This window comes from Humulus lupulus, chromosome 7 (assembly GCF_963169125.1).
Source record: "Humulus lupulus chromosome 7, drHumLupu1.1, whole genome shotgun sequence".
Lineage (NCBI taxonomy): Eukaryota > Viridiplantae > Streptophyta > Magnoliopsida > Rosales > Cannabaceae > Humulus > Humulus lupulus.
This window is the reverse complement of record NC_084799.1, coordinates 164,483,154-164,509,572: the sequence shown is the minus strand read 5'-3', so window position 1 is coordinate 164,509,572 and position 26,419 is coordinate 164,483,154. Positions and strand designations below refer to the sequence as shown.

General features: G+C 32.0%; 1 protein-coding gene across 1 annotated transcript; it reads right to left on the bottom strand.

Moving 5' to 3' along the window:
- Window positions 1-2,726: 2,726 nt before the first annotated feature.
- LOC133789982 (cysteine proteinase inhibitor A-like) lies at window positions 2,727-4,338 on the bottom strand. Its single transcript, XM_062227611.1, has 2 exons — window positions 3,965-4,338; window positions 2,727-3,084 (listed from the first exon to the last, which is right to left on the bottom strand). The coding sequence occupies exons 1-2, from the start codon at window positions 4,262-4,264 to the stop codon at window positions 3,073-3,075; spliced, it is 312 nt and encodes a 103-aa protein (XP_062083595.1). The 5' UTR covers window positions 4,265-4,338; the 3' UTR covers window positions 2,727-3,072.
- Window positions 4,339-26,419: the final 22,081 nt, after the last annotated feature.

Here is a 26,419-nt window from a genome sequence, read left to right as displayed (position 1 = left end):
TCAAACAAGAGAATGAAACATTAAAGACGATGATACATGATATACCTCTCGAAGAAGAACTTGTCACATTTACCGCAATAGAAGATAATGATCAAATTGATGATGATTGTATTTTTTTCCGTGAAAATGGTGAAGGATTATGGGTTGATGATAATGGGTCTTTATGTAACATTTAATTGGTTTGATATGTTTATGATATGTGACATTTTAAGTTTCATCTTTTTGTTTCGTCTTTTGGTTTTATATTTTGGTTTCATCTTTAATTCAAATGTTTTTATAACCTTTTTTTATGATTATGAGTGTCCAAAATGGTTATAATAATTATATTTATGTTTCACAGATGGAGGGTGATCCTTTTGGTGGTAGTTATGATGAGGGGGAGCCTCTCCCTCATTCTTAGCCAGTGGAAGATGAACATAAAAATGTGAAAGGACGCACATGGATGTCTAAAAACACCAAAAGAATGAGTGAGGGACATCTTACACATGTTGAATATAACGAGTATGGTTAAATAGTTGGTGAGACTAGAAGTAATGTTTCATCACAACTTGGAGCTATTGTTCGAGCCATTGTGTCCATCAACACTAATAGTTGGAACGATGTTAGTGTGGTGGATAAAAATAAGATATGGGATATATTGAAGGTATGATTTTATTAATTATATTTCATTTAATGTTTTTAAAATATATATATTGTTGTGATAATATGTTTATTGTTGTAATCCGGTGAATTCAGATCTGAATAAATGTGAGGAGATTGTATCAGTGATCGTCAGCGCTTTCAATCTTTTTTTCTCTATGAATCTTCCTGATCTCGAGATCCCTGATACTCTACGCATTAAGCAATCTCAAGTAAGTAATTGCAACATAAATTTTTGAACTTTTATAATTATTAGGTAAAATAATATGTATGCATTTTTTACCAAGTGTCAATTTAATAATGAATTACTCATACTTTTAAATAATTACTGTCCACACCAACCGGACAATGTGGCATGTGGATACTACATAATGAGAATGTTGAAGGATTTGATTGAACATGCAAGTCTAGGACATTACTTGAGAACGATATTATTAATTAAAATTTATAAATTATTTTTGAAACCATATATATAAATGTAATCAAATAATTAATTAATATATTTTACTTTATATTTTTTGCAGCTAACAAGTACGATATATACAGATGCACAAATTGATGAGTTGCAACAAGAATGGGCGACATATGTGTTACCAATAATCCAAAGTTACCGACCTCGTTGTTAGGTTTTCTTACTTTTTACCGCTTTCTTCATATACATTGCAATATTTGTTAATTTTGCATGTCTAACAAATATTATTTTTCTTGCAAAACAATTTAGATTTTCATTAATTAAGATTTGCATTTTCATTTTAATAATTATGTCAATTTCAATTTAATTAATTATTAAATCAATTTAATTAAATTGATTTCAATTCAATTAATTATTAAATCAATTTCAATTAATATTAAATTAATTTCAATTTAATTAATTATTAAATCAAATTAAAATAATATTAAATTTTTTTTTTAAATTAAGACTTTTCAATGTCTCCACTGGGAGATGTGGGAGAGGTGTCTTCCACTGGGAGAGGTGAGAGACATCCCACGTCTCCCAGTGGGAGAGGTTGAAAGTCCACATTTTTGGACAGCTTTCAACCTCTCTCACTAGGAGACGTGAGATGTCTCTTACCTTTCCTATTGGGAGACATGAGATGTTCACTTATAATGTTTCTACATACAATGTCTCCCCCCGCGGGAGACATCGTAGACTTTTAATGTCTCCCAAATAAAGTCACAAAACACTTATGTTGTATTGTTCGAACAAAAACAAATCACCATCCGCCTCTTTTGCACAAGAAAATACTTCTGTTACCACCACTTCTATTGAAGCAATAGAGCCTTTTTCTCAAATAGAGGATAAGAATGTTGACCTACCTACTATTATCAATGCATGTTCTCTTAAGAATGTTCACCTACCTACTATTATCAATAAGCTTATTTTTGTAATGTACCTCTCCTATTATATCTTATGCTAGCTCTACTATAGTTAATTTTATCACACTCCCTTCTTTTGTCCCTGTTGATATTATGTGGTATGAGCAGTCTTATCAGATTTAGCAGCCACTAGACATCTTCTTCCCCCGACTTCTACTTATTTTTCTTCTCCAAACACTTTCTTGTTATCTGGGGGATTTTGTTGCTCTTCAGATTCTTTCGAAAACAACAATAAGAATAAATGAAAATATATAAGAGAAAAATAAATTTGAATGAACAAATAAAATGATAATTGAATGAAAAATAAAAATTGATTTTGGCCATTGGTTTTGGAATTTCTGATGATTTTTATTATAGATTTATATTTGGGATGTTTTCAATTTGTTATTTTAGATGATGAATTTATTTTTGGCGTTCTTCATATTATTTTCTGTTCTACATATTTTTTTTTTCTATTTCGAGTTTTTACTTAAATTAAAATCTGAATATTTTAGCTTTTTTAATTATTTTTAAAAATGTTTGAAAATTATTTTTTATTCTTAAAAATGTTTTTAAGCATACTTAAAGATCAGGTACCAAGTGACCTGCTGTGTTTTTACAGTAAAGAAAAATTCAGATATTTTTAAGTACAATAATTTGCTAGATATATATATCGCCCCAAATACTGAGAAAAAAATGGATTATAACATAATATTAATGGTCTAAATCAATAATAATAATAACTAAAAGATATAAATGGAACAAATTGTCGAAATACAAAGTTTATAAAAATATGTTACTACATTCCCCAAAAACATATATAATATATGTTTAACATTATACATAATAACATTGACATAATTAATACAAAATCAACACGTTAATTACTGAGTACAACATGTGAAAGTATAAAACTTATATAACAGCTTAAAAAAGAAGAAGAAGAAGACGCGATTCACAATTTACGCGTTATATTCTCAGAATGAACTTGGCTCCATTAATTGATCAACTCCCACCTTACGCCGTCGATTTGAACTTTTAATTAGGAAGTATGAAAAATTAATAAGCCTCGTCGTCCTAGTCATCATCCTGAAATATTATAGTTGACAAAGGGGTTAAGTTTAATTACTATGGGACTTGGCTGCCCAACTCTTTTTAATATTTATGTTTAATATAAGGTCAGATAATACATTAGTTATATCACGATCAATCCTGCAAAATTATTCCTTTTCATAATGCTCATGATACATTTAAACTTGAAACGAATACATTTAGCCATTGACTTTTATTTTTTTCTTTTGCTGTTATATATAATGCTAAACAAAAGTAAGAATTGTCCAGTTATCGTGCACAAATCTTTTGTTTAATCCACGAATTGCCATAAAACTAGAAACACTAGCACGTCATAAATTAACAAAATGAACATGTGCAACAGAGAAAGGATCACATGAATCAAATCATAACTCTTCGATATTTATATATGATAAGTGAAACGTATTAAAAAAAAATAGTAGTAATAATATTTTTTTAAGGTAAATATAATTTTTATTTTTATGTTGTGCAAAAATAGTAGTAATAGGACCTCAATTTTACTAAATAACAATTTAGATTCAGTGTTTTAAAAAAGAAACAAAATAATACATTGTGGCCAATGTAAATTTAAATATAAAATCAATTGTCCTTAAGATTACAATAAATTGAGAGAAGCAGAAAATATGGTGAAGGAGCAGAGACAAATTATATTTAAAATGATTTTAATTGAAATCAAAGTCTGAGTATTATTTTGTTCAATTTTGTAAATCTCAAATTTAAAATTGTCATTTATCAAAAATGGTCCTATCCGTAACTTTCGTGACCAAAATGGTATTAATACTAAGTTTTACTGGCATTAACAAACAAATATGGGACTGTACGTAGGGTAATGTCAAACATTAATTGGAATGAAGAAAATATATAATTAATTAATTACCTTGACTTCTCTAAAAAGTATTAACCGATCGGCCTCCTTTGAGTTGTCTTCAGACTTGACCAAAACTGGGGAAGCGTAAAGAAAGGTGATACCCTCATCGGTGTCTAGTGCATGCAATTGCATATAGTACATCATACCACAAACCACCTCGTGTTGATTCACATTCGCTATCTTCACAAGTTCCAAAGACCGCTCATTTTTTTTCCTGTTGTGCTCATCGATGGCGAAACGAGCAAGCTCTTCCATCTTTGGATCATTCTCAAATCCTTCCACTTCCCGGAGTCTCCCCACTTCTTCCATTTTTATCTCTTTTACTACGTTTTTTATCTTATCTCGATCTTCTCTCAAAGTTCTAACTATGCTGCTTTTGCTTTAGTTACTTCTCAATTCAAGAATGGACAACATTTATATACTAATTCATTTGTTTAAGTTTGGTGTTATCTCTTCGTGTTATTAGTTGATCATTCGTTGAATGAAGCACAAAAAGCCTTCATCATCGTTAAAATAATAAAAAAGTCAGTGCACGGTTTTTGACTAGTTTATAAAGACGTCTGACTTTCCTAGCTCTTTCAAATTGTGTTTATTCAATTTATTTTAAATATATATATATCTTCGGTGTAGATAATCGGAAATCTTACTTTTAACTTTTTTTTTTTGTTTTTTTTTGTTTTTTATAACGGAATATTTTTATATTTAACCATAAATGGAAAACATGATTTATGTAAAATCATTTATTGGCATTTTTGACAATAATGACAAAATTAATTAAAATAGTATTTTCGAAATTAGTAGTTTCCTCTTTTGTAATATTTTGTGGTGAATTTCGAAAATAGGTAGTTTCTTGTTTTGTTGAAATAGGTCTTTCTATATTCAGATTTTTATTTATATGTTAATAAAATAAATATATATATTTTCTTATAAAAGAATATCTTTTTCTTGAAATAGAAATTATTAGTATTTATTTGTATTTATCTGATTTTGTTGCCCAGAAATCGTGTACAGCTTGCAGTCATAAATGATATATTGTTTCCTTATTTATTTAAGGAAACTGGGTTGAAAAACTGTCCAGTTTCAATGAATCTGTTTGAACGGATTGTCAGTCTGTTTGAACAGATTCTGACTTTCCTGTTTTGGAAGATTTTTCATTTATTGGCTGTTTGATTTCTGATTTGGTTTCCACGACCTAAAGGGATTCTAAAAAGTATATAATCATCCTTAGGTCGCTGGTTTTTTATTATCTCTCTTGGTGTATTATTTTCCAAATATTTTCCAAGTTTTAGAGAGACTTTTTATTATGTGAAGAACTTGAGTCCAGCAAGTTCTTAGTGTTTTATTACAGTGTACTTCTGTATTGTTTTCTCTGTGTTAATTGTGCATGTTGAACACACTTGGACATTGGTCATCAAGCTTCGGGAGAAGTCTTGTTCGTGAGTCACTTTTCGGGAGGAAAAGTGCAAGTGTTATGATTTGAAGGGAGTTCAAGATCTTAGCACTTCAGAAATTTGATTATGAGTTTAGATTACAACAGTTGCGACAAATTCAAGAGGGAGTCTTTATTTGTATAAGTCAATTTGGTTTTGTAATCATTTAGATATTCTTCTAATAAATTTCATTCTCTGGGCGTGGCCTCGTGGACTAGTAGCAATTTGCAAAGATTGCTGATACCACGTAAAAATTCGTGTGTTCTTTACTTTATGTTCGTTTTTATCTTCTGGTCACAAACTGTTTAAACATATCGGGTTTCTGTTCCAACAGTCTTTGTATCTGTTTAAACATTTCTGTAACAGTTCAACAATTAATTATTTAATTTAAATAATTAAATTGGTAATCATAAAAAACGGAATTTCAATTGGTATCAGAGCGGTTCACTAAACTCTTAGTGAGAGCTTGTGGTTATTTTCCGTTTGATTTGTTTTGTGTGAAATGTCTTTCTTTGCAGAAGGTAGTTCGGTGTCTCGACCTCCATTGCTAAATGACTCAAACTATCCATATTGGAAAGTTAGGATGAGAGCTTTCATAAAAGCTCAAGATGAGAAAGCATGGAGAGCAATTTTGTCTGGATGGTCACCTCCTACTGAAAAAGGTGAAGATGGAAGCACAATTGTAAAATCTGAACTTGTTTGGGACACAGAAGAAGAAAAATTATCTAGCTATAATAATAAAGCTCTTCACGCCATATTTAATGGTGTTGGAGAAAGTTTTATAAAACTTGTTTCCACATGTGTCTCGGCTAAAGATGCTTGGACAATTCTTCAAACTCAGTTCGAAGGAACTGTAGATGTTAAAAGGTCTAGATTTATTATGTTACAAACCAGGTTTGATGACCTTAGAATGTCTGATTCTGAAACACTATCTGAATTTTATGAGAGATTATCTGATATTTCTAATGAGTATTTTGCACTTGGTGAAAAACTTGATGATTCTGTTCTTGTTAGAAAAATCGTTCGAGTTCTTCCTGACAGGTTTAATGTTAAGCTCACTGCTATGGAAGAGGCAAAAAATTTCAGTACTATGAAGGTAGAAGAACTGATGGGGTCACTTCGTACCTTTGAGTTAAATCAAAAGATTCGTCAAAAAGACAAGCCAAGTACTTCCAAAGAAAAGGAGAAAACCATAGATTTCAAGAGCACTGAAAAGGAAGTCTCAGATGATGAAGATGGTGATAATGAAATGGAAATGCTTGCAAAGAATTTTCGAAAATATATGAATAAGATAGGAAACAAGAAATTCAATGGCAAGATGTCAAAAGGTAATCCTTCTTCTCTTAAACCTTTTCAAACTAATAAAAAGGGTATTCAGTGCAGGGAATGTGAGGGATTTGGTCACATCCAACCTGAATGTGCAAATACTTTGAAAAAGAACAAAAAAGGTATGATTGCTACTTGGAGTGATAATGACTCTGAAAGTAGTGAAGATGAGGAAGGTAATGTCGCTCTCACTTCTATTTTACCTGGTTCTAAATCTGAAAATGAAAAAATTGTTTGCTTGAATAATGTTTCAAAAGATGAAGAAAATTCTGATAGTGATGAATCTGAATTGAATGATGAGTCTTTGAGTGAATCTTACAAAAAGATGTATGGATCATGGGTGAAAGTGTGTTCTGAAAATCGGTCATTGGTAAGCAAAAAAAAGAATTATCCCTTGAAATTAAACAACTTACTGATTTGAATGAAAATTTGGAAAAAGAAATAATTTCAAAAAATGTTGAAATTAATAAGTTGTCTAAAGATTTGGATACTCTTGAGAAAAATGTTAGAATGCTTAACCTCAGTTCAACTATTTTTGAGAATATACAGAATTCAGGTCAAAGAAGTCATGTGGGACTGGGTGCTTCAAGTTCTCAAAAATCAAAGAAAACTGTCTTTATCTCGGCTGGGATGTTATCGTCTGATGTTCCTGTGTCATCCTCACTGAAATCTGTTGTATCCGATACTCGGATTGTTCCAACAGAAAGGACACAGTCAGCAGGTAAATCAAATGGTAAATTCGAAAAATTCATTCCAATCTGCCATTTTTGTGGTAGGAAGGGTCATATTCGTCTTAAGTGTTTTACTCTTATGAATTTTGCTAAAAATGAATATTTTGAAAAATTCAATTATTTTGATGATTTCAAAAGAGTAAAAAAGGAAAATGTTCAATCAAAGAAAATATGGATCAAAAAGAATAATTGTTTTGCTGGTTTTACTAGTGAATATGATAGATCTGCTTCTTCATATTTTTGGTATTTTGACAGTGGTTGTTCAAGACATATGACAGGTGACAAGTCTATTCTTACAGACATAAAACCTATGCATTGTGGGTCTGTTACTTTTGGCAATGGAATTGAAGGTAATGTTCTTGGTATGGGTACTCTTAACTTTGAAGGGTTGCCTAGAATCAAAAGAGTGTTACTTGTGGAAGGTCTTAAAGCTAATCTTCTAAGCATAAGTCAAATTTGTGATCAAGGTTATATTGTTAACTTTGATAAAGAGAATTGTTTTGTTTTAAACAAGAATGGTGAGAATGTTCTTGAAGGTTATAGATCTAATGACAATTGCTACACTCTTCTGCCATCTATTATGTGTCAATCTGTTATGAGTAATAACACTGATATGTGGCATGCTAAACTTGGTCACATAAATTTCAAAACCTTGAAAAAATTGTCACATGCAGGGAGTGTTCGTGGTTTACCTAAGCTAGGTAAAGAATCTGATGGTAAGTGTAAGAGTTGTCAACTTGGTAAGCAATTGAAAATTACACATAAAAGTGTTTCTGACATAAACACTTCGAAAGTTTTAGAATTGCTTCACATGGATCTTATGGGTCCAATTCAAATTGAGAGTTTAAATGGCAAAAGGTATATTTTTGTTTGTGTGGATGATTTTTCTAGATATACTTGGGTGGATTTCTTGAAAGAAAAATCTGACACTTTTGATGCCTTTAAAACTCTTTGCTTGAAATTAAAAGTTGAAAAAGATTGCAACATTGGAAAAATTGTTCGTATAAGAAGTGATCATGGTAAAGAATTTGAGAATTCTGTCTATGATGATTTTTGTAAGTCTGCAGGTATCTCTCATGAGTTTTCAGCTCCCAAAACTCCTCAACAAAATGGAGTTGTAGAGAGGAAAAACCGCACTCTTCACGAAATGGCTAGAGTGATGCTAAACAGCAAAAAATTGACCAAACGGTTATGGGTAGAAGCAATTAACACTGCTTGCTATATCATAAATCGTGTTTTTCTTCGTCCAAGTACATCTAAAACATCCTATGAAATTTGGAAAGGTAAGAAACCAAGTGTGGCTTACTTTCATGTTTTTGGATGTGTTTGTTACATTTTGAGAGATAGAGAAAATCTTGGTAAATTTGATGCTAAGAGTGATGAATGTGTTTTTATTAGATACTCCACTAACAGTAGGGCCTATCGTGTGTATAACATGAGAACCCAAACTGTAATGGAGTCGGCTAACGTTGTTATTGATGATTCCAGGGATTTTTCTGAGTTTTCTACTGAGGAAGAAATTGAAAGGTTTATTGATGAACCTACTGAAAAACACGAAGAAGCTTGTGTCAGTGATACTACTGTTGCAACGTCTGGTCCATCTGCTCCAACAAATCGCGAATCCGATGAAACAGATTCTGGACAGACAGAAAAGAAATTTCCAGATATTATTTTGGATGAAGTCCAAAAGGAGCCTTCAACCAGAGTTAAGTTAAATCATCCAGCAGATTTAATACTTGGAAATCCAAAAGACAGTATGGTAACACGAAGAAGGTTTAGTAATGTTGTTCAATTTGTTTGTTTCATATCTCTAATTGAGCCTAAAAATGTGAAAGAAGCTTTAACTGATGAAAATTGGATTAAAGCTATGCAGGAGGAATTGGAACAATTTTTTAGAAACAAAGTGTGGATCCTTGTGCCAAGACCGTTGCATACTAATATTATATGCACAAAATGGATTTTCAAAAATAAATCTGATGAATTTGGTACAATCGTGCGAAATAAAGCAAGATTAGTGGCACAAGGGTACACACAAGTGGAAGGAATAGACTTTGATGAAACATTTGCACCTGTTGCAAGACTTGAATCAATTAGATTACTATTGTCTATTGCTTGCTTGATTGGTTTCAGGTTGTTCCAAATGGATGTCAAATCCGCATTTCTCAATGGGATCTTGCATGAAGAGGTATATGTTGAACAACCCAAAGGGTTTGAAGATCCTCATGCACCTGATCATGTTTACAAATTGGAGAAAGCTCTATATGGTTTGAAGCAAGCCCCTCGGGCTTGGTATGAGAGACTCTCTCAATTTCTTGTTTCTCATGGATACAAAAGGGGTGGAGTAGATAAAACTCTGTTTATCAAAAATATTAAATCTAACATAATTATTGCTCAGATTTATGTTGATGATATTGTGTTTGGTTCTACGTCTGACAATGAGGTGCAGGTATTTGTGAAGCAAATGAAAGAGGAATTTGAAATGAGCATGGTGGGAGAATTGACCTATTTCTTAGGTTTGCAAGTCAAGCAATTAGATGAAGGCACATTTATTTCTCAAAGCAAATATGCTAAGAACTTGGTGAAAAAGTTTGGACTTGAAAGTTCAAAGATTGCCAAAACACCAATGGGAACGACTGTGAAGCTATCCAAAGATGAAAATGGTGTCAAAGTGGATCCTACACTGTATAGGAGCATGATTGGTAGTCTTCTTTATCTCATTGCTAGTCGACTTGATTTGAGTTATAGTGTTGGTGTGTGTGCCAGGTACCAAGGAAATCCTATGGAGTCTCATGTTGCAGCTGTCAAAAGAATCATTCGATATGTTCATGGGATTGCTGATTATGGTATTTGGTATTCAAAAGAAACTAACCCTAATCTAGTGTGTTTTAGTGATGCTGATTGGGCAGGTAACACTGATGACAGAAAAAGCACTAGTGGAGGATGTTTCTTCTTGGGAAATAATCTTGTTTCGTGGCACAGCAAGAAACAGAATTCTATTTCTCTCTCAACAGCTGAGGCCGAATACATTGCAGCAGGAAGTTGTTGTGCACAACTTTTGTGGATGAAGCAAATGATGATGGATTATGGGTTTGATCTTGACACTATAACTATTTTTTGTGATAATACAAGTGCAATTAATATTTCAAAAAATCCTGTGCAACATTCTCGTACTAAACATATTGATATTCGTCATCATTTCATAAGAGAATTAGTTGAAAATAAAGTTCTTGTCTTGGAATATATTGAAACACATAAACAAATTGCAGATATTTTCACTAAAGCTCTTGATTCGGTTCGCTTTGATTTCCTCCGAAAATCTTTAGGGATTTGTTCTCTTTAAATTCTCTTGTTATGGTGTTGTCCGCTTGATCTATTGTGTGTTATTTTTGGTTAAGAAAAATGTCAATCATTTTGAAAATTTTGTTGCGAGTCAAGCTGGATAATCTGACTTGTGTTTATGAATCTTTGGTTGTATATTCTTGAGAGAAATTTAATCTATTCCTCCTAGGCATATTCGAGTAAATTAATCAATGTTTAATGTTTGAGCTTCCTTTTGTGTAGCATTGTTTCAAGCTCCTGTGCAAGAATAGAGCTACCTACATCAGTGTGTGAAAGCCGTCTTTTGAGTAAGTTGGAACTTTGTAATTCGGAGTTATGAAGAGGATACGCTACCATAGAAAAGGGCTACCACTGGTGTAGTGTGACAGCGTCTTCATGGGTTACAATTATTTTAATTTCGAAAAAGACTTATTTGTCATTGGGCAATGTTCCCTTGCATACACTGTCACACACTTATGCTTGAAATAATGCAATAAAAATTGTACACAGTTTATAAAAAAAAAAATGTGTGTAAGACTCATACATGTTGATTGATTCACTTAAGAATATGTTCTTGTGACTGAATTGTGCTTTATTTCTCTCGAATATTCGTTCTAATTTTTCATTTTCACAAGTGTTCTTATCTATGATTTACACTAACACTTATTTTCATTTGTTTGATTTTATTCTTATCAGGATGACTCTCTTTGATCAAAGCAGTTTTTTTTTTTGGTTGAGTTTTTATTTTTGTTCACATATATAAAATAAAAAATGATAATAAAAAAAAATAATTTGACAAGGAAATTCTTGGTGGACCGAATCATTGTGGTGATTATGAGAAATTATGCATTAATTGTGTGATTTAATATATTCTTTGTCTTCAAGGAATTTATTTTTGTCTTCTTTCTCATTTTGGAATATCATGATTTGTATCTTTATTATTTTGTACTTTGTTTAGGATTTTTTTTTTTAAAAAAAAAGGACAAAGTCAATAAGGAGATCGTGTGGGGTATTTTTTTCTGGTTACCTTTTTTGGTTTGGGATTTTATGAATAAACTGAAATTTTAAAACAAAAAAAACAAGGGGTAAGTTGTATGAAGATTGTGTGTATTAAAGGTTGTTTCCTTTTATTGTTTCAATTAAAAATTTTAACAAAAGGGAAACCTTTTTATTGCCGTGGGTGTCTAAATTGGGTAAGTATTGTATTTAAAAAGGTTTGTCATTACCCTATTTCTTCTCACCCACGATCTCACTTAGTCATTTCATTTCCTTCAAATTGTTTTTCTCTCATTTTTTCTGTAAGTGCTTTCTGTTTTTCAGAGAAGAAAAAAATGGTGGGAACTCGTGGTGCTTCCTCCAAGAAGATCCCTGCTTCTCAATCCTGAAAGGTGCCATCTCCTTCGCCTCCTCCGTCTGTGTCAACAGCGCCTCTTTCTGTTCCAGCAGCTCCCGCATCTGTTGGAAAGTCCTGCAAATCCAAGGCACGCAAGAAGGTGTTTTCGCTCTCTCATGAACACCCTATGGTGTTTCCAGATATCTCTGCTGACATTGTTGCACCACCATCTGAAGTGGTGGTGCCCTCTCGAGCCAAGGACCATTCTCCTCTTCCTTTTGATTCGTCCTTGGAGGCTAGGGCAAAATCGAAATATGTTTCATCCTCTTCCAAAGCTGCTGCTGCTGGGTTGCTCAAATTGCCCTTGAAGCCGAGTCAGTCCAAGAAAAATTATGTGACTCCCAAAAGGAAATTGGGGTTGGACGCATCTCTTTCTCTTTTGTCTGCTGCCAAGAAAAAATTAAAGGCTCATCCCCCTTCACTGTCCTCCTCCGAATCTGATCCTGAGGAAGAAAAGTCAGAATCTGAAGCAACCCATGATACCACATTGTCTGATGACACGGTTCCTGACAATGCAGAATCAGAGGCTGAGTCTGATGAGCCAGAAAAAGAAGACATTGTCCCCTCTGAACAAGAAGCCGAATCTGACTCAGACCAAATTACAACTCCTTTGACATCCAAGGCTAAAGGGAAGAAACCTATTTCTTGTCCTACACCTTCTCCAAAACGTTCAGGTGTAAATTTCAAACCTTATTCTTCCATTTTTTGCTATAATGATAATGCACGTGATATGGTTCTATATGCTCAAAGGAAATTTATCATTGAAAGAAATTATGTCTTGAGTGATCATCGTCCTTTTGGTGTGCTAACAATGCTTCAAGATCGACAATGGACAGGTTCTTTGGTTAAATTTTCTGGTTTTGTGGATAGAATAGTCAAGGAATTCTATGCCAATCTTACTAATGAAATTATTGAACCTTCATCTCCTCTGTATAATAAAGTGTTTGTTAGGGGCTATTGGTTCTCTTTTTCTCCTCAAGACATTGCTCTTGCTTTGCATCTTCCCCTTGCTGTCGAGGATGATGTTGATGGTGCCTCTCTTGATAAGGACATGGTTATCACTGAATTGGTCGGACAAAAAATGCTATGGCCATCTAATACAGTCATCTCAGTCTCCAATCTCACCTACACTTATGCTGTCCTCCATAAGTTTGCCACAACAAATTGGAAGCCCACTTCTCACACGGCCACTATCTCTTTTGATATGGCATCCTTTTTGTACAAGGTGGGGACCGGTCTTTGTATAAATTTGGCTTCGGTTATTCATGATCAAATCATTGGGTTTCGCAAAGGTAACAGGAAAAACTTGAATCTTCCTTTTCCTCATGTTATTTATAAAGTGTTGAGTATGTAGAAAAAAGATCTCCAACGTGATCAAGAAGACTTGGTGGCACCCACTATTGCTGCTTCCTACAAGGCCTCTGCCCCTCCTACTGAAGCCACTGCTGCTTCGTCCTCTAAGAAAGTCAAGCCCCAATCCCTGAAGATTGCCTCGGATGACATTCCTCATGCCTCCTCCTCTGTTGCCACAGATTCAGGACTTGTTGCAACCGAAATAGCTGCTGTTCGAGCCTCTGTTGATTCTTTGACTGCTCGAGTGATGTCAATTGAAGGACTGCAACATTCTATGTTGGAGGCTATTCAATCTCTGTCCAAAGATCCAGTTGTTTAGTTTTCTTTTAGTTTTTGTCCTTTAAACATTGATACTCTTTTTTGTTTTATGGTTCTTTGGCTTCTTTGAAAGACACAAAGGGGGAGAGTAGTACTATTTCCAAAAACCTGGTTGTTTGTTTTGTTGTTTTGTTTAACTCTGGACCTTCTTATTTTGAGGGGGAGTTAAGTCTAGTTAATTTTCATGTTTGTTATAAGTTCATGCATGTTTGCAGGGGGAGTTCCTTCTCTTTACTTATCACTAACATTTGTGTTGCAGGTTTTATTGAATTAATTTTGTCTATCAAATTGCCAAAGGGGGAGATTGTAAAATCCTTTATTGGCATTTTTGACAATAATGACAAAATTAATTAAAAGGGTATTTTCGAAATTAGTAGTTTCCTCTTTTGTAATATTTTGTGGTGAATTTCAAAAATAGGTAGTTTCTTGTTTTGTTGAAATAGGTCTTTCTATATTCAGATTTTTATTTATATGTTAATAAAATAAATATATATATTTTCCTATAAAAGAATATCTTTTTCTTGAAATGGAAATTATTAGTATTTATTTGTATTTATCTGATTTTGTTGCCCAGAAATCGTGTACAGCTTGCAGTCATAAATGATATATTGTTTCCTTATTTATTTAAGGAAACTGGGTTGAAAAACTGTCCAGGTTCAATAAATCTGTTTGAACGGATTGCCAGTCTGTTTGAACAGATTCTGACTTTCCTGTTTTGGAAGATTTTTCATTTATTGGCTGTTTGATTTCTGATTTGGTTTCCACGACCTAAAGGGATTCTAAAAAGTATATAATTATCCTTAGGTCGCTGGTTTTTTATTATCTCTCTTGGTGTATTATTTTCCAAATATTTTTCAAGTTTTAGAGAGACTTTTTATTATGTGAAGAACTTGAGTCCAGCAAGTTCTTAGTGTTTTATTACAGTGTACTTCTGTATTGTTTTCTCTGTGTTAATTGTGCAGGTTGAACACACTTGGACATTGGTCATCAAGCTTCGGGAGAAGTCTTGTTCGTGAGTCACTTTTCGGGAGGAAAAGTGCAAGTGTTATGATTTGAAGGGAGTTCAAGATCTTAGCACTTCAGAAATTTGATTAGGAGTTTAGATTACAACAGTTGCGACAAATTCAAGAGGGAGTCTTTATTTGTATAAGTCAATTTGGTTTTGTAATCATTTAGATATTCTTCTAATAAATTTCATTCTCTGGGCGTGGCCTCGTGGACTAGTAGCAATTTGCAAAGATTGCTGATACCACGTAAAAATTTGTGTGTTCTTTACTTTATGTTCGTTTTTATCTTCTGGTCACAAACTGTTTAAACATATCGGGTTTCTGTTCCAACAGTCTTTGTATCTGTTTAAACATTTCTGTAACAGTTCAACAATTAATTATTTAATTTAAATAATTAAGTTGGTAATCATAAAAAACGGAATTTCAATTTAAACTTAAATAAAATTAAATAAATTAAAATAAGATATTTTACAATAATAATTATTTAAAAATAATAAAATTATATATTTAATAATTTAAATAAAATTTATTTAAATTTAAACTTCACATATTAGAATAATATTATATTAAACATATAGTATAATATAATCTACTATTAACTAATAACAAACTTATATTTAAAATTCACGTATAATATTAATATTATATTAAACATCTCTTCTATATAATAAGTGTATCGGTAACATAAATTATTGGTTTTAACAGTTTTTTATTTTTTTTGACTAACTTTAACGGAATATTTTTATATTTAACAAAATATTCTTATATTTAACGGGAGATTATAAACATGACTTAAACTTAAATAAATAAATAATTAAAAAAATAAAATAAGATATTTTTTAGATATTTTACAACGACAATTATTTAAAAATAATAAAACCATACATTTTTTAACTTAAATAAAATTTAATTAAACTTAAACTTAAACTTAATATTATATTAAACATATAATATATAATATTTTGTTGTCACTACCAAATTTAAAAACTAGAACAAACATAAACTTAAACAAAAATAAATTATTTAATTAATTAAATTCTATATAGGATATTTTTACGATATTTAATAATAATTTAAATAATTAAATCGTATTTTTTTAAAAATAATAAAGACATACATATATTTTTTTTATCTTATAAATTTGTGTGATAGCTTGTGTTTTTATCAAGTGATTATAACTTTTTTTCTTCATCAAATTCAGCAAAAGACATTACGAGATACATTAGAAACTAAAAATAGTTGATGCACATATTGTTAGGAAAATATAAATTGCTCAATGGAAATGGTAAGAAAATGTTACAACTCTATGCAAAATATTACAATAGATAAGGATTGATTAAATAAAGTGTTACAACTCTATAACTGAAAATAAATAAAAATAGAGAAAGAAAAAGAAGAGGATTGAAATAGAAAATACAACTCTTGACAAAAAGATACAAATAAACTTGAGGTAGTAAAAGGAAAGATGTAGATGAGATTACAACTCTTAAGCAAAGATACAAATAAATATAACAAGAATGATATGAAGAAAAACAATTGAAGAAAATAAGAACAAGAACAAAATAATAAGATACTCTCACTCATACAACCAAAGTGAAGAGTGTTGGAGATCACCAACTTGAACAAGGTTTGAAACCTTTGTCCAATAGCTTATTTCCCCTAACTCAAGCACTAAGGGATCTCTCTCAGATTTTGGAAATGCTTTCTGGAATTATCAAGCCTCAAGGTGTTTCTAGCCAAGTGCTATAATGGATAGAAATTGTTGTGTCTTTCAAGTGAGCTATAGACTCCTATTTATAGAGTTTAGAGACACCATTTGAATTTCAAATTCCACCAATCCCCATGACTGTTACCAATGTTTAATTAGATTAATATGGAATTAAAAATGAGATTTTGGAGTTATTTGGGTTTTTTGAGCAGTTCAACAAAGATTGAAAAAACTAAAAAATTGGTCAGTTTTGGCCTGTGGCCGCGGCCACTGGTCTCTGTCCCACAGGCCGCAGCCACTGAATGTTGGTGGCCGCGGCCACCGACCAATTTCAGCACAAAAAATGTGTTGTTTTTCCAAACGGTTCCAAACCCTCCCAAATGATTTTGTAACTCTTAAAATACATTATTGGGGTTTAAATCATATCTCTAACAGCCATATCACATATGACTTTATGAAATTCATCTCAATATTGTGTAACAACAATTTTACACAATAAAGGGTAATATTTGGAAGTTACAAATTTGTAACACCAAATATGTTACATTATTTGGATATATCTCATATATCTAAATATTGTAACTCTCTATTATATGTAACAATATATGACACACTTTGTCACATTTATTTAATCTAAAACATTATATTATAATATAATATAATATTACATTACATTACATTATATTATAAAATAATATAACATTCCCCACTAGATTAAATAGTTATCTATTGTAACACTTATTTAATAAATCATTATATTTTGAAATACAACATATCCCCCACTTGATTAAATAAGAACTCTCTCTTATAGGAGTCATTGCATTAGTGCATAAAGCAAAGTGTTTTTCAACTTGAACTTTACTATAGTGTAATTATCACAAAATTTGTCGAAAATTAGGTTGCACTAGGCATTGAACCATCTTTTCATGATGACAAATCGGTGATAACACATACACCTTTGCGATGTTCACTTGAGACCTCTATGTCTCGTTTTGCACCGTTAATGGCCATGTGCACTTTCCATTCATGGACATTCTTGAGAATACTCCCAATTCTCATGAGAGGCGGCACCACCCCTAGGTCCATATAGGTAGAATTCTTACAGTATTTCATTACCAAAAATACTTGTCTTTACAAGACTGAATTCTATTAAAAAAAACCTTTCGGTTTTAACCCTCAACTCGGTAACACACAAGTACTCAATATCTTAGATGACTTGTTTTGAGTACAACTAATATTCACTTGATTGACTTGTTATTACCTATTGAACCTAGCACTAGTTGAATAACTAGTGTTAAGATAGGTTACCATCAATCGTGAATCTCTTTAGGGAGTTTAAGTCCCATCCCTCGAGATGATGCAGCCACTAAATCCCTCGTTAGTGGCTTAGTGAAAGGATCCGCCAGATTTTCACTTGTTCTCACATAGGATATTGAGATGACTCCTCTTTGAATCAATTCTCTTACATATCCATGTCTTAGACTAATATGTCTAGACTTCTCATTATATACTCCGTTGTATGCTCTAGCCAATGTCGCATGGCTATCACAATGTATCGATATAGTAGATACATTATCTTTTATTAGGGGAATCTCTATCAACAGATCCCTTAACCATTCGGCCTCTTTGCCGATAGCAGCTAGAGCTATGAACTCTGCTTCCATAGTGGAATGAGATATACATGTTTGCTTCTTGGAACCCTAAGAAATTGCACCTCCACCAAGTGTAAATACCCAACCAGTTGTGGACAAGTGGTCCCCAAGATTGGATATCCAACTTGCATCTGTATATCCTTCTAATATCGAAGGAAATTTGGAGTAGTGAAGGCTTAGTCTTTTGGTTTTCTTGAGATAACCTAGGACTCTTCCAATTTCCTTCCAGTGATCCACACTTGGATTACTTGTAAACCTACTAAGTTTACATACCGCAAATGCTATATCAGGTCTAGTACACTGGGCAGCGTACATTAGACTCCCTATAGCACTAGCGTACTCCAATTGAGCCACCGCTCTTTCTTCATTCTTCTCTAGTTTTACACTATGATCGAATGGAGTATTGGAATCTTTAACCTTGAGATGGTTAAATTTGTTCAATACTTTCTCAACATAGTGGGCTTGCCCTAACGCAAAATTCCCACTATATTTCTTTACTTTGATACCGAGTATGGTATCAACTTCTCCAAGATCTTTCATCTTGAAGGTTGATGATAGAAACCTCTTCGTTTCTTCTATCCCTTTCATGCTATTACTTAGAATTAACATGTCATCCACATATAAGCAAACAATGATCACATATCCCTTACAAGTTTTGGAATACAAACACTTGTCTCCATTGTTATGTCTAAACCCATTAGACATGATGGCTTGATCAAATTTCTCATTTCATTGCTTAGGAGCTTGTTTCAATCCATATAAGGATTTTACAAGTCTACAAACTTTATGTTCATATTTTGGCAGGACAAACCCTTCGGGCTGTTCCATATAGACCTCCTCATTGAGGTCACCATTAAGGAATGCCGTTTTGACATCCATTTGATGAACATACAAGTTGTGTATAGAAGCTAAAGCAAACAAAATTCTTATAGAAGTTGTTCTTGCAACTGGCGCATAAGTATCAAAATAATCGATACCCTCTTTTTGCCTAAACCCTTTAGCTACTAATCTACCTTTAAAGGTTTGGATACCGCCGTCAGCATGGTATTTTCTCCTAAATACCCACTTACACCCAATTGGCTTAGACCCCGGTGGGAGGTCTACCAATTCCCAAGTGTTATTGGAAAGAATGGAATCCATCTCATCATTGATGACTTCTTTCCAAAATGCACTATCTCTCGATTGGATAGCTTCTCTATAAGTCTTAGGATCATCCTTAACGAGAAGTACAATAGGAATTTTCCTAATGACTTCCTCTCTATTTCCTTCTACCATGTAGAATGAAATTCGTTGAGAATCTATCTCATCCACTACTAGACTTTTATGATTTTTAAGCCTTTGACTTCTTCTAGGTTCAAAGGGTTGCTTTACATCCTTTGAGAATTCTCCTCTTGAGAATCAACTTTGGATGTAGAAGCTTGAGAATTGTTCTCATATAACAAATTCTCCTTTAGAGATGTTGAAGCTTGAGAATTGTTGTCACATAACATATTCTCAAAGAATTCAACTTCTCTAGATTCAATCATAATATTAGACTCTAAGTCTAATAGCCTATAAGATTTACTATTGTTGGCATAACCAACAAAAGCACACTTTATGACTCTTGAACCTAACTTTGTTCTATTAGGTTTGTTTTTCTTGCAATATGCAAGACACCCCCACACTTTGAAGTACCCAATGTTGGGTTTTCTTCCTTTCCATAACTCATATGGAGATATCTTATTTTTCTTCATCGGTATTCGATTAAGAATGTGACAAGCGGTTAAAAGTGCTTTACCCCATAAGTTGAAGTTCAACTTAGAAAACACCAATATAGAATTTATCATCTCTAGATAAGTCTTATTTTTCCTTTCAGCAACACCATTGTGTTGTGGTGTATAAGGTGCAGTGCACTCATGAATTATACCATTTTCTTCACAAAATGTATTGAACTCATTAAAGAAGTACTCTCCTCCTCTATCACTTCTTAGCACCTTAATCTTTTTATTTAGTTGATTTTCAACTTCTAATTTGTCCAATTTAAAAGCATCAAAAGTTCCATCTTTATGCTTTAAAAGAAACACATAGGTATATCTACTAAAATCATCTATAAAAGTAAGAAAATACGTTTTACCACCTCTAGTTAAAACACCATTTAATTCACAAAGATCACTATGGATTAAATCTAGTAAATTAGATGATCTTTCTACACTAGGAAATTGTTTCTTAATCATTTTTGCCTTAACACATGTTTCACATTTACCATAGTTTTTAATATTGCATGCAATCATACCACATTTTACTACTCTTTTCATGGTTGAAAAACCTATATGTGATAGTCTAAGATGCCACAAAAATAAAGAATCATACTCAACAATATAGGCGGAATTAGCATTTTTATTGATAACATTGAAAGTTATATCATTGGTGCACAATTTAACCATTCCCTCACAAGAGTACCCTTTTCCCAAGAATACATTTGATTTGGTAAGTATAAGTTTACCGGACTCAAAAACAGCTTTAATGCCGGGCTTGCCAAGCAAATCACCACTTACCAAGTTTCTACTCATTTCGGGAACATAAAGTATATTCACTAATGTAACTTTCTTGCCGGAGGTGAAGTAGACATCAATAGTACCTTGGATTTGCCCTCATTGCCCATTTGTATCTCATGGTTGCCCTTTGACTCTTCAAAGGTCTTGAACAATGATTTGTCATAGGTGACATGGACGGTGGCACATGTATCATACCACCACCCTTTCACCTTGCCTTGGACCGCATTCACCTCACTAAGGGTAGCAACTATGTTTTCCTCTTGAGTTGCGTTCACCTTAGGTCCTTGTTGGTTTTTTCTATGCCTACACTCTCTAGCATAGTGACCCTTTTCCCCACACACAAAGCAAGGACCTTTCTCGCCCTTAAACTTGTTTGAGTTGGTTTTTGGACCCAAATGTTTCTCATTACCCTTTTTCCCTTTGTTTTTGGGATGTTTTGGTTGTGATACCACATTTGCTTTGGAAGTCTCTCCATTAGACCCCTCCACAAGTTTATCTCTACATATCGATTGCTCTTCGATTCGAATATGTTTTTGGATTTCCTCCAAAGAATAATCCTCATTTTTATGAAGGATTCTTTTCCTATAGCTTTTCCAAGTTGGTGGTAATTTAGTCACTATAGCACTAACTTGAAAGGCATCGGGAAGCTCAATCTTTAAAACATTCAATTTATTAACAATAATTTGCAATTCATGAATTTGAGGAAGAATATGTTTATCACCAAAAAATTTGAAATCGAAGCATTGAGATATCAAAAACTTTTTGGTACCTTCCTCTTCCGCCTTAAACTTTTTCTCAAGTGCATCTCATATCTCCTTGGCCGATTTGGTCTTGGTGTAGAGGTCATAGAGCCTATCGGATAGGGCGTTGAGGATATGACCCCTACAAAGAAGGTTGTCCTCCTCCCTCTTCCTTCTCTTCTCCACCTCCTCGGGAGTGTCTTTGTCGGATGGCTCAACTAGAGGTGCCAATGATGACTCATGGATGTAGGCTATTTTAAGAGTGGTTAAAAGAAACCTCACCTTGTCTTTCCACCTAGTGAAATTGGACCCATCAAACCTATCCAACCTCACTAGGTCTTGATTCATAATTTTGATAGTCTCACCTTCCATTGAAACAAACAAGGGATAAGCTTTTGAATGTTAGGAAAATATAAATTGCCTCAATGGAAATGGTAAGAAAATGTTACAACTCTATACAAAATATTACAATAGACAAGGATTGATTAAATAAAGTTTTACAACTCTATAACTGAAATTAAATAAAAATAGAGAAAGAAGAAGAAGAAGAAGAGGATTGAAATAGAAAATACAACTCTTGACAAAAAGATACAAATAAACTTGAGGTAATAAAAGGAAAGATGTAGATGAGATTACAACTATTACGCAAAGATACAAGTAAATATAACAAGAATGATATGAAGGAAAACAATAGAAGAAAATAAGAATAAGAACAAAATAATAAGATACTCTCACTCACACAACCAAAGTGAAGAGTGTTAGGGATCACCAACTTGAACAAGGTTTGAAACATTTGTCCAAAAGCTTATTTCCCCCTAACTCAAGCACTAAGGGATCTCTCTCAGATTTTGGAAATGCTTTTTGGAATTATCAAGCCTCAAGGTGTTTCTAGCCAAGTGCTCTAATGGATAGAAATTGTTGTGTCTTTCAAGTGAGTTATAGGCTCCTATTTATAGAGTTTAGAGACACCCTTTGAATTTCAAATTTCACCAACCCCCATAGTTGTTACCAATGTTTAATTGGGTTAATATGGAATTAAAAATGAGATTTGAGATTTATTTGGGTTTTTTGAGCCGTTCAACAAAGATTGAAAAAACTGAAAAATTGGTCAGTTTTGGCCTGTGGCCGCGGCCAGAGACATTAGTGGTCGCGGCCACTGGTCTCTGTCCCACAGGCCGCGGCCACTGAATGTTGGTGGCCGCGGCCACCGACCAATTTCAGCACAAAAAATGTGTTGTTTTTCCAAACGGTTCCAAATCCTCCCAAATGATTTTGTAACTCCCAAAACACATTATTGGGGTTAAAATCATATCTCTAACAGCCATATCACATATGTCTTTATGAAATTCATCTCAATATGGTGTAACAACAATTTTACACAATAAAGGGTAATATTTGGAAGTTACAAATTTGTAACACCAAATATGTTACATTATTTGGATATATCTCATATATCTAAATATTGTAACTCTCTATTATATGTTACAATATGTGACACACTTTATCACATTTATTTAATCTAAAACATTATATTATAATATAATATAATATTACATTATATTATAAAATAATATAACACATATACTACTGTATACACTATGACTTTTTCTATTTTTATTTTGTTTTTATTATTAATTTCTTTTTAAATATTATTGTATTTTATATATATGTCATGTAACTATATAAATATATATATAAACGTTGTGTTTAAATATCATATATGTAGAAATTATTGATATAAATATTTATATATACTATATAACTATAATTCATTCTATTATATGTATATGTATATATTTAAAAAATAATGAACAAATTTTTATTAAAATTATTGACAATATTTACAATTTTAAAACTAAGTATATGTGTGTTGCTTCTACCTAGTATATATATATATTTAAATATTTCATTTATTAACTATTTATTTTTAAAAAATTATTTTTTTAATATTAAATAGGGAAAAGATGCAGCATAGCATGTATTAAGAATTGAATCATTCTTTTGTAGTCAGGAGGGAATACAGCTGCCCATGTTCTCCAATACAAATACATTACTTGTTAAACCCCCCGACTAGTTTTAAATATATAAAGTTGGAGTTTTGGGGAGTTTAAAGTTGCCACCATCCATTTAAATAAGATTACTAATTTACACAACAAATTTATATCATGTTTTATCATTGTTATACTTTATATATGTCCACGATTTTGTTAGTGGACATGGTCAAATAGCATGTGCTTATTAGCTCGTGAAGTCACCCTCATTACAAGATGAGATCAACTATAGTACAAAATGTGTTGAGTAGCTCATAATACTATATACATTTGATATTTGAGACATGAATACAAATTATTAGATTGAGAAATTTGTATTGCAAAATATTTTTAATTTTACTTTTTTTACATTAATAATTATGCAATCGATAATATATAGTATTGAACCCAACTTTGTTGAAGTTTTATATATACTAGATACAAGCAATATCTAATACACGTTTGCTTAGTTTTATTTATAAAATTTATTAATTTTTTTATTAAATTTGTATAATTATCATATAAATTTCAAATAAATAAACAATATTATTTATAAAAGAATGACATAAACATATTAAAAGAATAATTAAATCAAAATATTATTTATAATTTTTAGACATATATATAATATGAGATACATTTTTAAAGATAATTTTTTTGATAAAAATTAAGATTATTTATTATATATTATTACTATAATGATATTTTATAATATTTTAATTATATTATTATAAGTATTAAATATCTAGTTTTGTATTAAATATTATTATAATAATAATATTTTATAATATTTGAATTCATATTAATATAATTAATAAAAAATTAGGATTATATATTACTATAACATTTAAATTTATATTAATATAATTAGTAAATATATAATCTTGTATCATTTATTATTATAATAATGATATTTTATACATTTGAATTTTAATTTATATTAATATCATTAATAAATATTTATTTTTAATTAGTTTTAAGGATATATTCCATTAAATATTTAGAATATTCTGTTAAAGTTAAGAAAATAAACCGTTAAAAATAAGAATTTTCGTTTTCTACACATTTATTATATAGAAAATATATATATCCATTCACTCATTAATAAAAAAGACAAGGTAAGTGTTCTGTGTGAGTAGTTTCTCCAAATCCCAACTAATTCTGGTAATGGGTTGTTTGGTTCTCAACTATCATAACAACCTCATTAACTTTCAGTCTTTGGTCTATAAAAGGACATGTTGAATTCACTTGTTGGTAGACACAAATTAGAATAAGAAAGTAGACAGAGAAAGTTCAGTTGAAACAGTAGAAACACCAGATTAGAGAGAGAGCTCAAGTGTGGAAATAAAGATTGAGTATTGAGAAAGGTTGTGAGGGCTGGGTTTGGGGAACTGTATTGAGAAGCACAACTGTTGGGAAAGTGCTTGCTCAGGGATTGAGAGGAAAACACTTGTGTGGTTGAGTGTTTAGAGAGTTTGATCCAAGATTGTTCCAAGAAGCTCCATTGAGGTTTTGTACTCATTTCATTGATTGAATAAAGAAGAGATAGTGGTTCCTAAAACTGGATTAGGTTCAAGATCACATTGATCTTGTTCTGAACCAGTATATATACTTGTGTTGATTTATGCTTTCATATTTTTCGTTTTCTAATTGTTTGATAATTAGTCTTACTGATTTGTGTTCTTAGATTCATCTCTAGTTTACCGAGATTCATCTAAGGTTCTTGAACTGGGAAATTTATCCTCATTTCCAACAAAATCAGAGCCTGGTTTCAGATCAAAACGGGAGAAGAAAGTTCAAGTTCCTAGAACTTTCTGCATTACAACTGATACAAAACACAAACTAGAAGACTATTGTAGTGACCCACTACTCTAGACTCTTGGACCATTATCGAACTATACATACAAATTCTTACTAAAACATACATTTGCGAAAATACCATAATTTATTATAAACTTGTAGAAACAAAGGTTACTTTCATAAATATAAGTAGGATATGGGTACCCATTGTCTTTAAAACAAAAATAACTTAAAGTAAAAAGAGTTACATAGAAAATGCGGAAAATACATTTAAAACCATAAAAACATAAACAAGACTACATCCTCGAATCGAATAATGCTCGGCTCCTTGACTCCATTCACCATCGATACACATCCTCTAAGCGTCACGAATCTTTCCGCCTCTAAAGCTTATTTCCTGCACATAAACAGAAAGGAATGAGCCTAATGCCCAGCAAGGAAAAATCTAACACATAGTCATACACATCAATTTCATAATAACGTAAAGACATATCATAACACATAATACACTTATTATAATGGCCATTATTACTTGGGGTCCCATAGACTAAACAAGCATATGCCCATGGGATTAGTGGGGTCCTACTAGCTAAGTAGGTCATATGCCCATAACCCATTTGGGGTCTTGTTAGTCATATGGGTCATATGCCCAAGCCTACAAACATACATACATAACATATTCATAACATATCATAACATAACACATAAGATAACATAAACATATAGATTCTAGCCTATTTTCCTTACCAAAGTTACCGGGATATAATGGACTGAGTTGGGACTTTTGGAACACTCCTAAAACCATAATGAACATGAGTGAGTTGAAAGAAGGAAAGAGATGAAAAGGAAATGGGAAGACTAAACCATTTGAGAAACATGCTTACCACAACTTATGTGCTTAAGAACTTGGATTCCCTAACCAAAATAAAGATTAAGGTTAGAGATTGAGTAAAAGACTATGAGGAAGAAAATAACATAATACAGAAAGGAACTAGAGTTTTGGTTACCTCAAAGACTTGAAAGACCAATCTACACCTCAACCGAAATACTATAGAACCTCACTTCCCAAAGTGTTTGATAAGCTTATGATGTTTAAGCTTATGTTTTTCCCAAACCAAGTGTTT

Excerpts from the sequence above, each read along its gene's own strand:
- LOC133789982 (XM_062227611.1), bottom strand. The coding sequence starts at position 4,264 with ATGGAAGAAGTGGGGAGACTCCGGGAAGTGGAAGGATTTGAGAATGAT.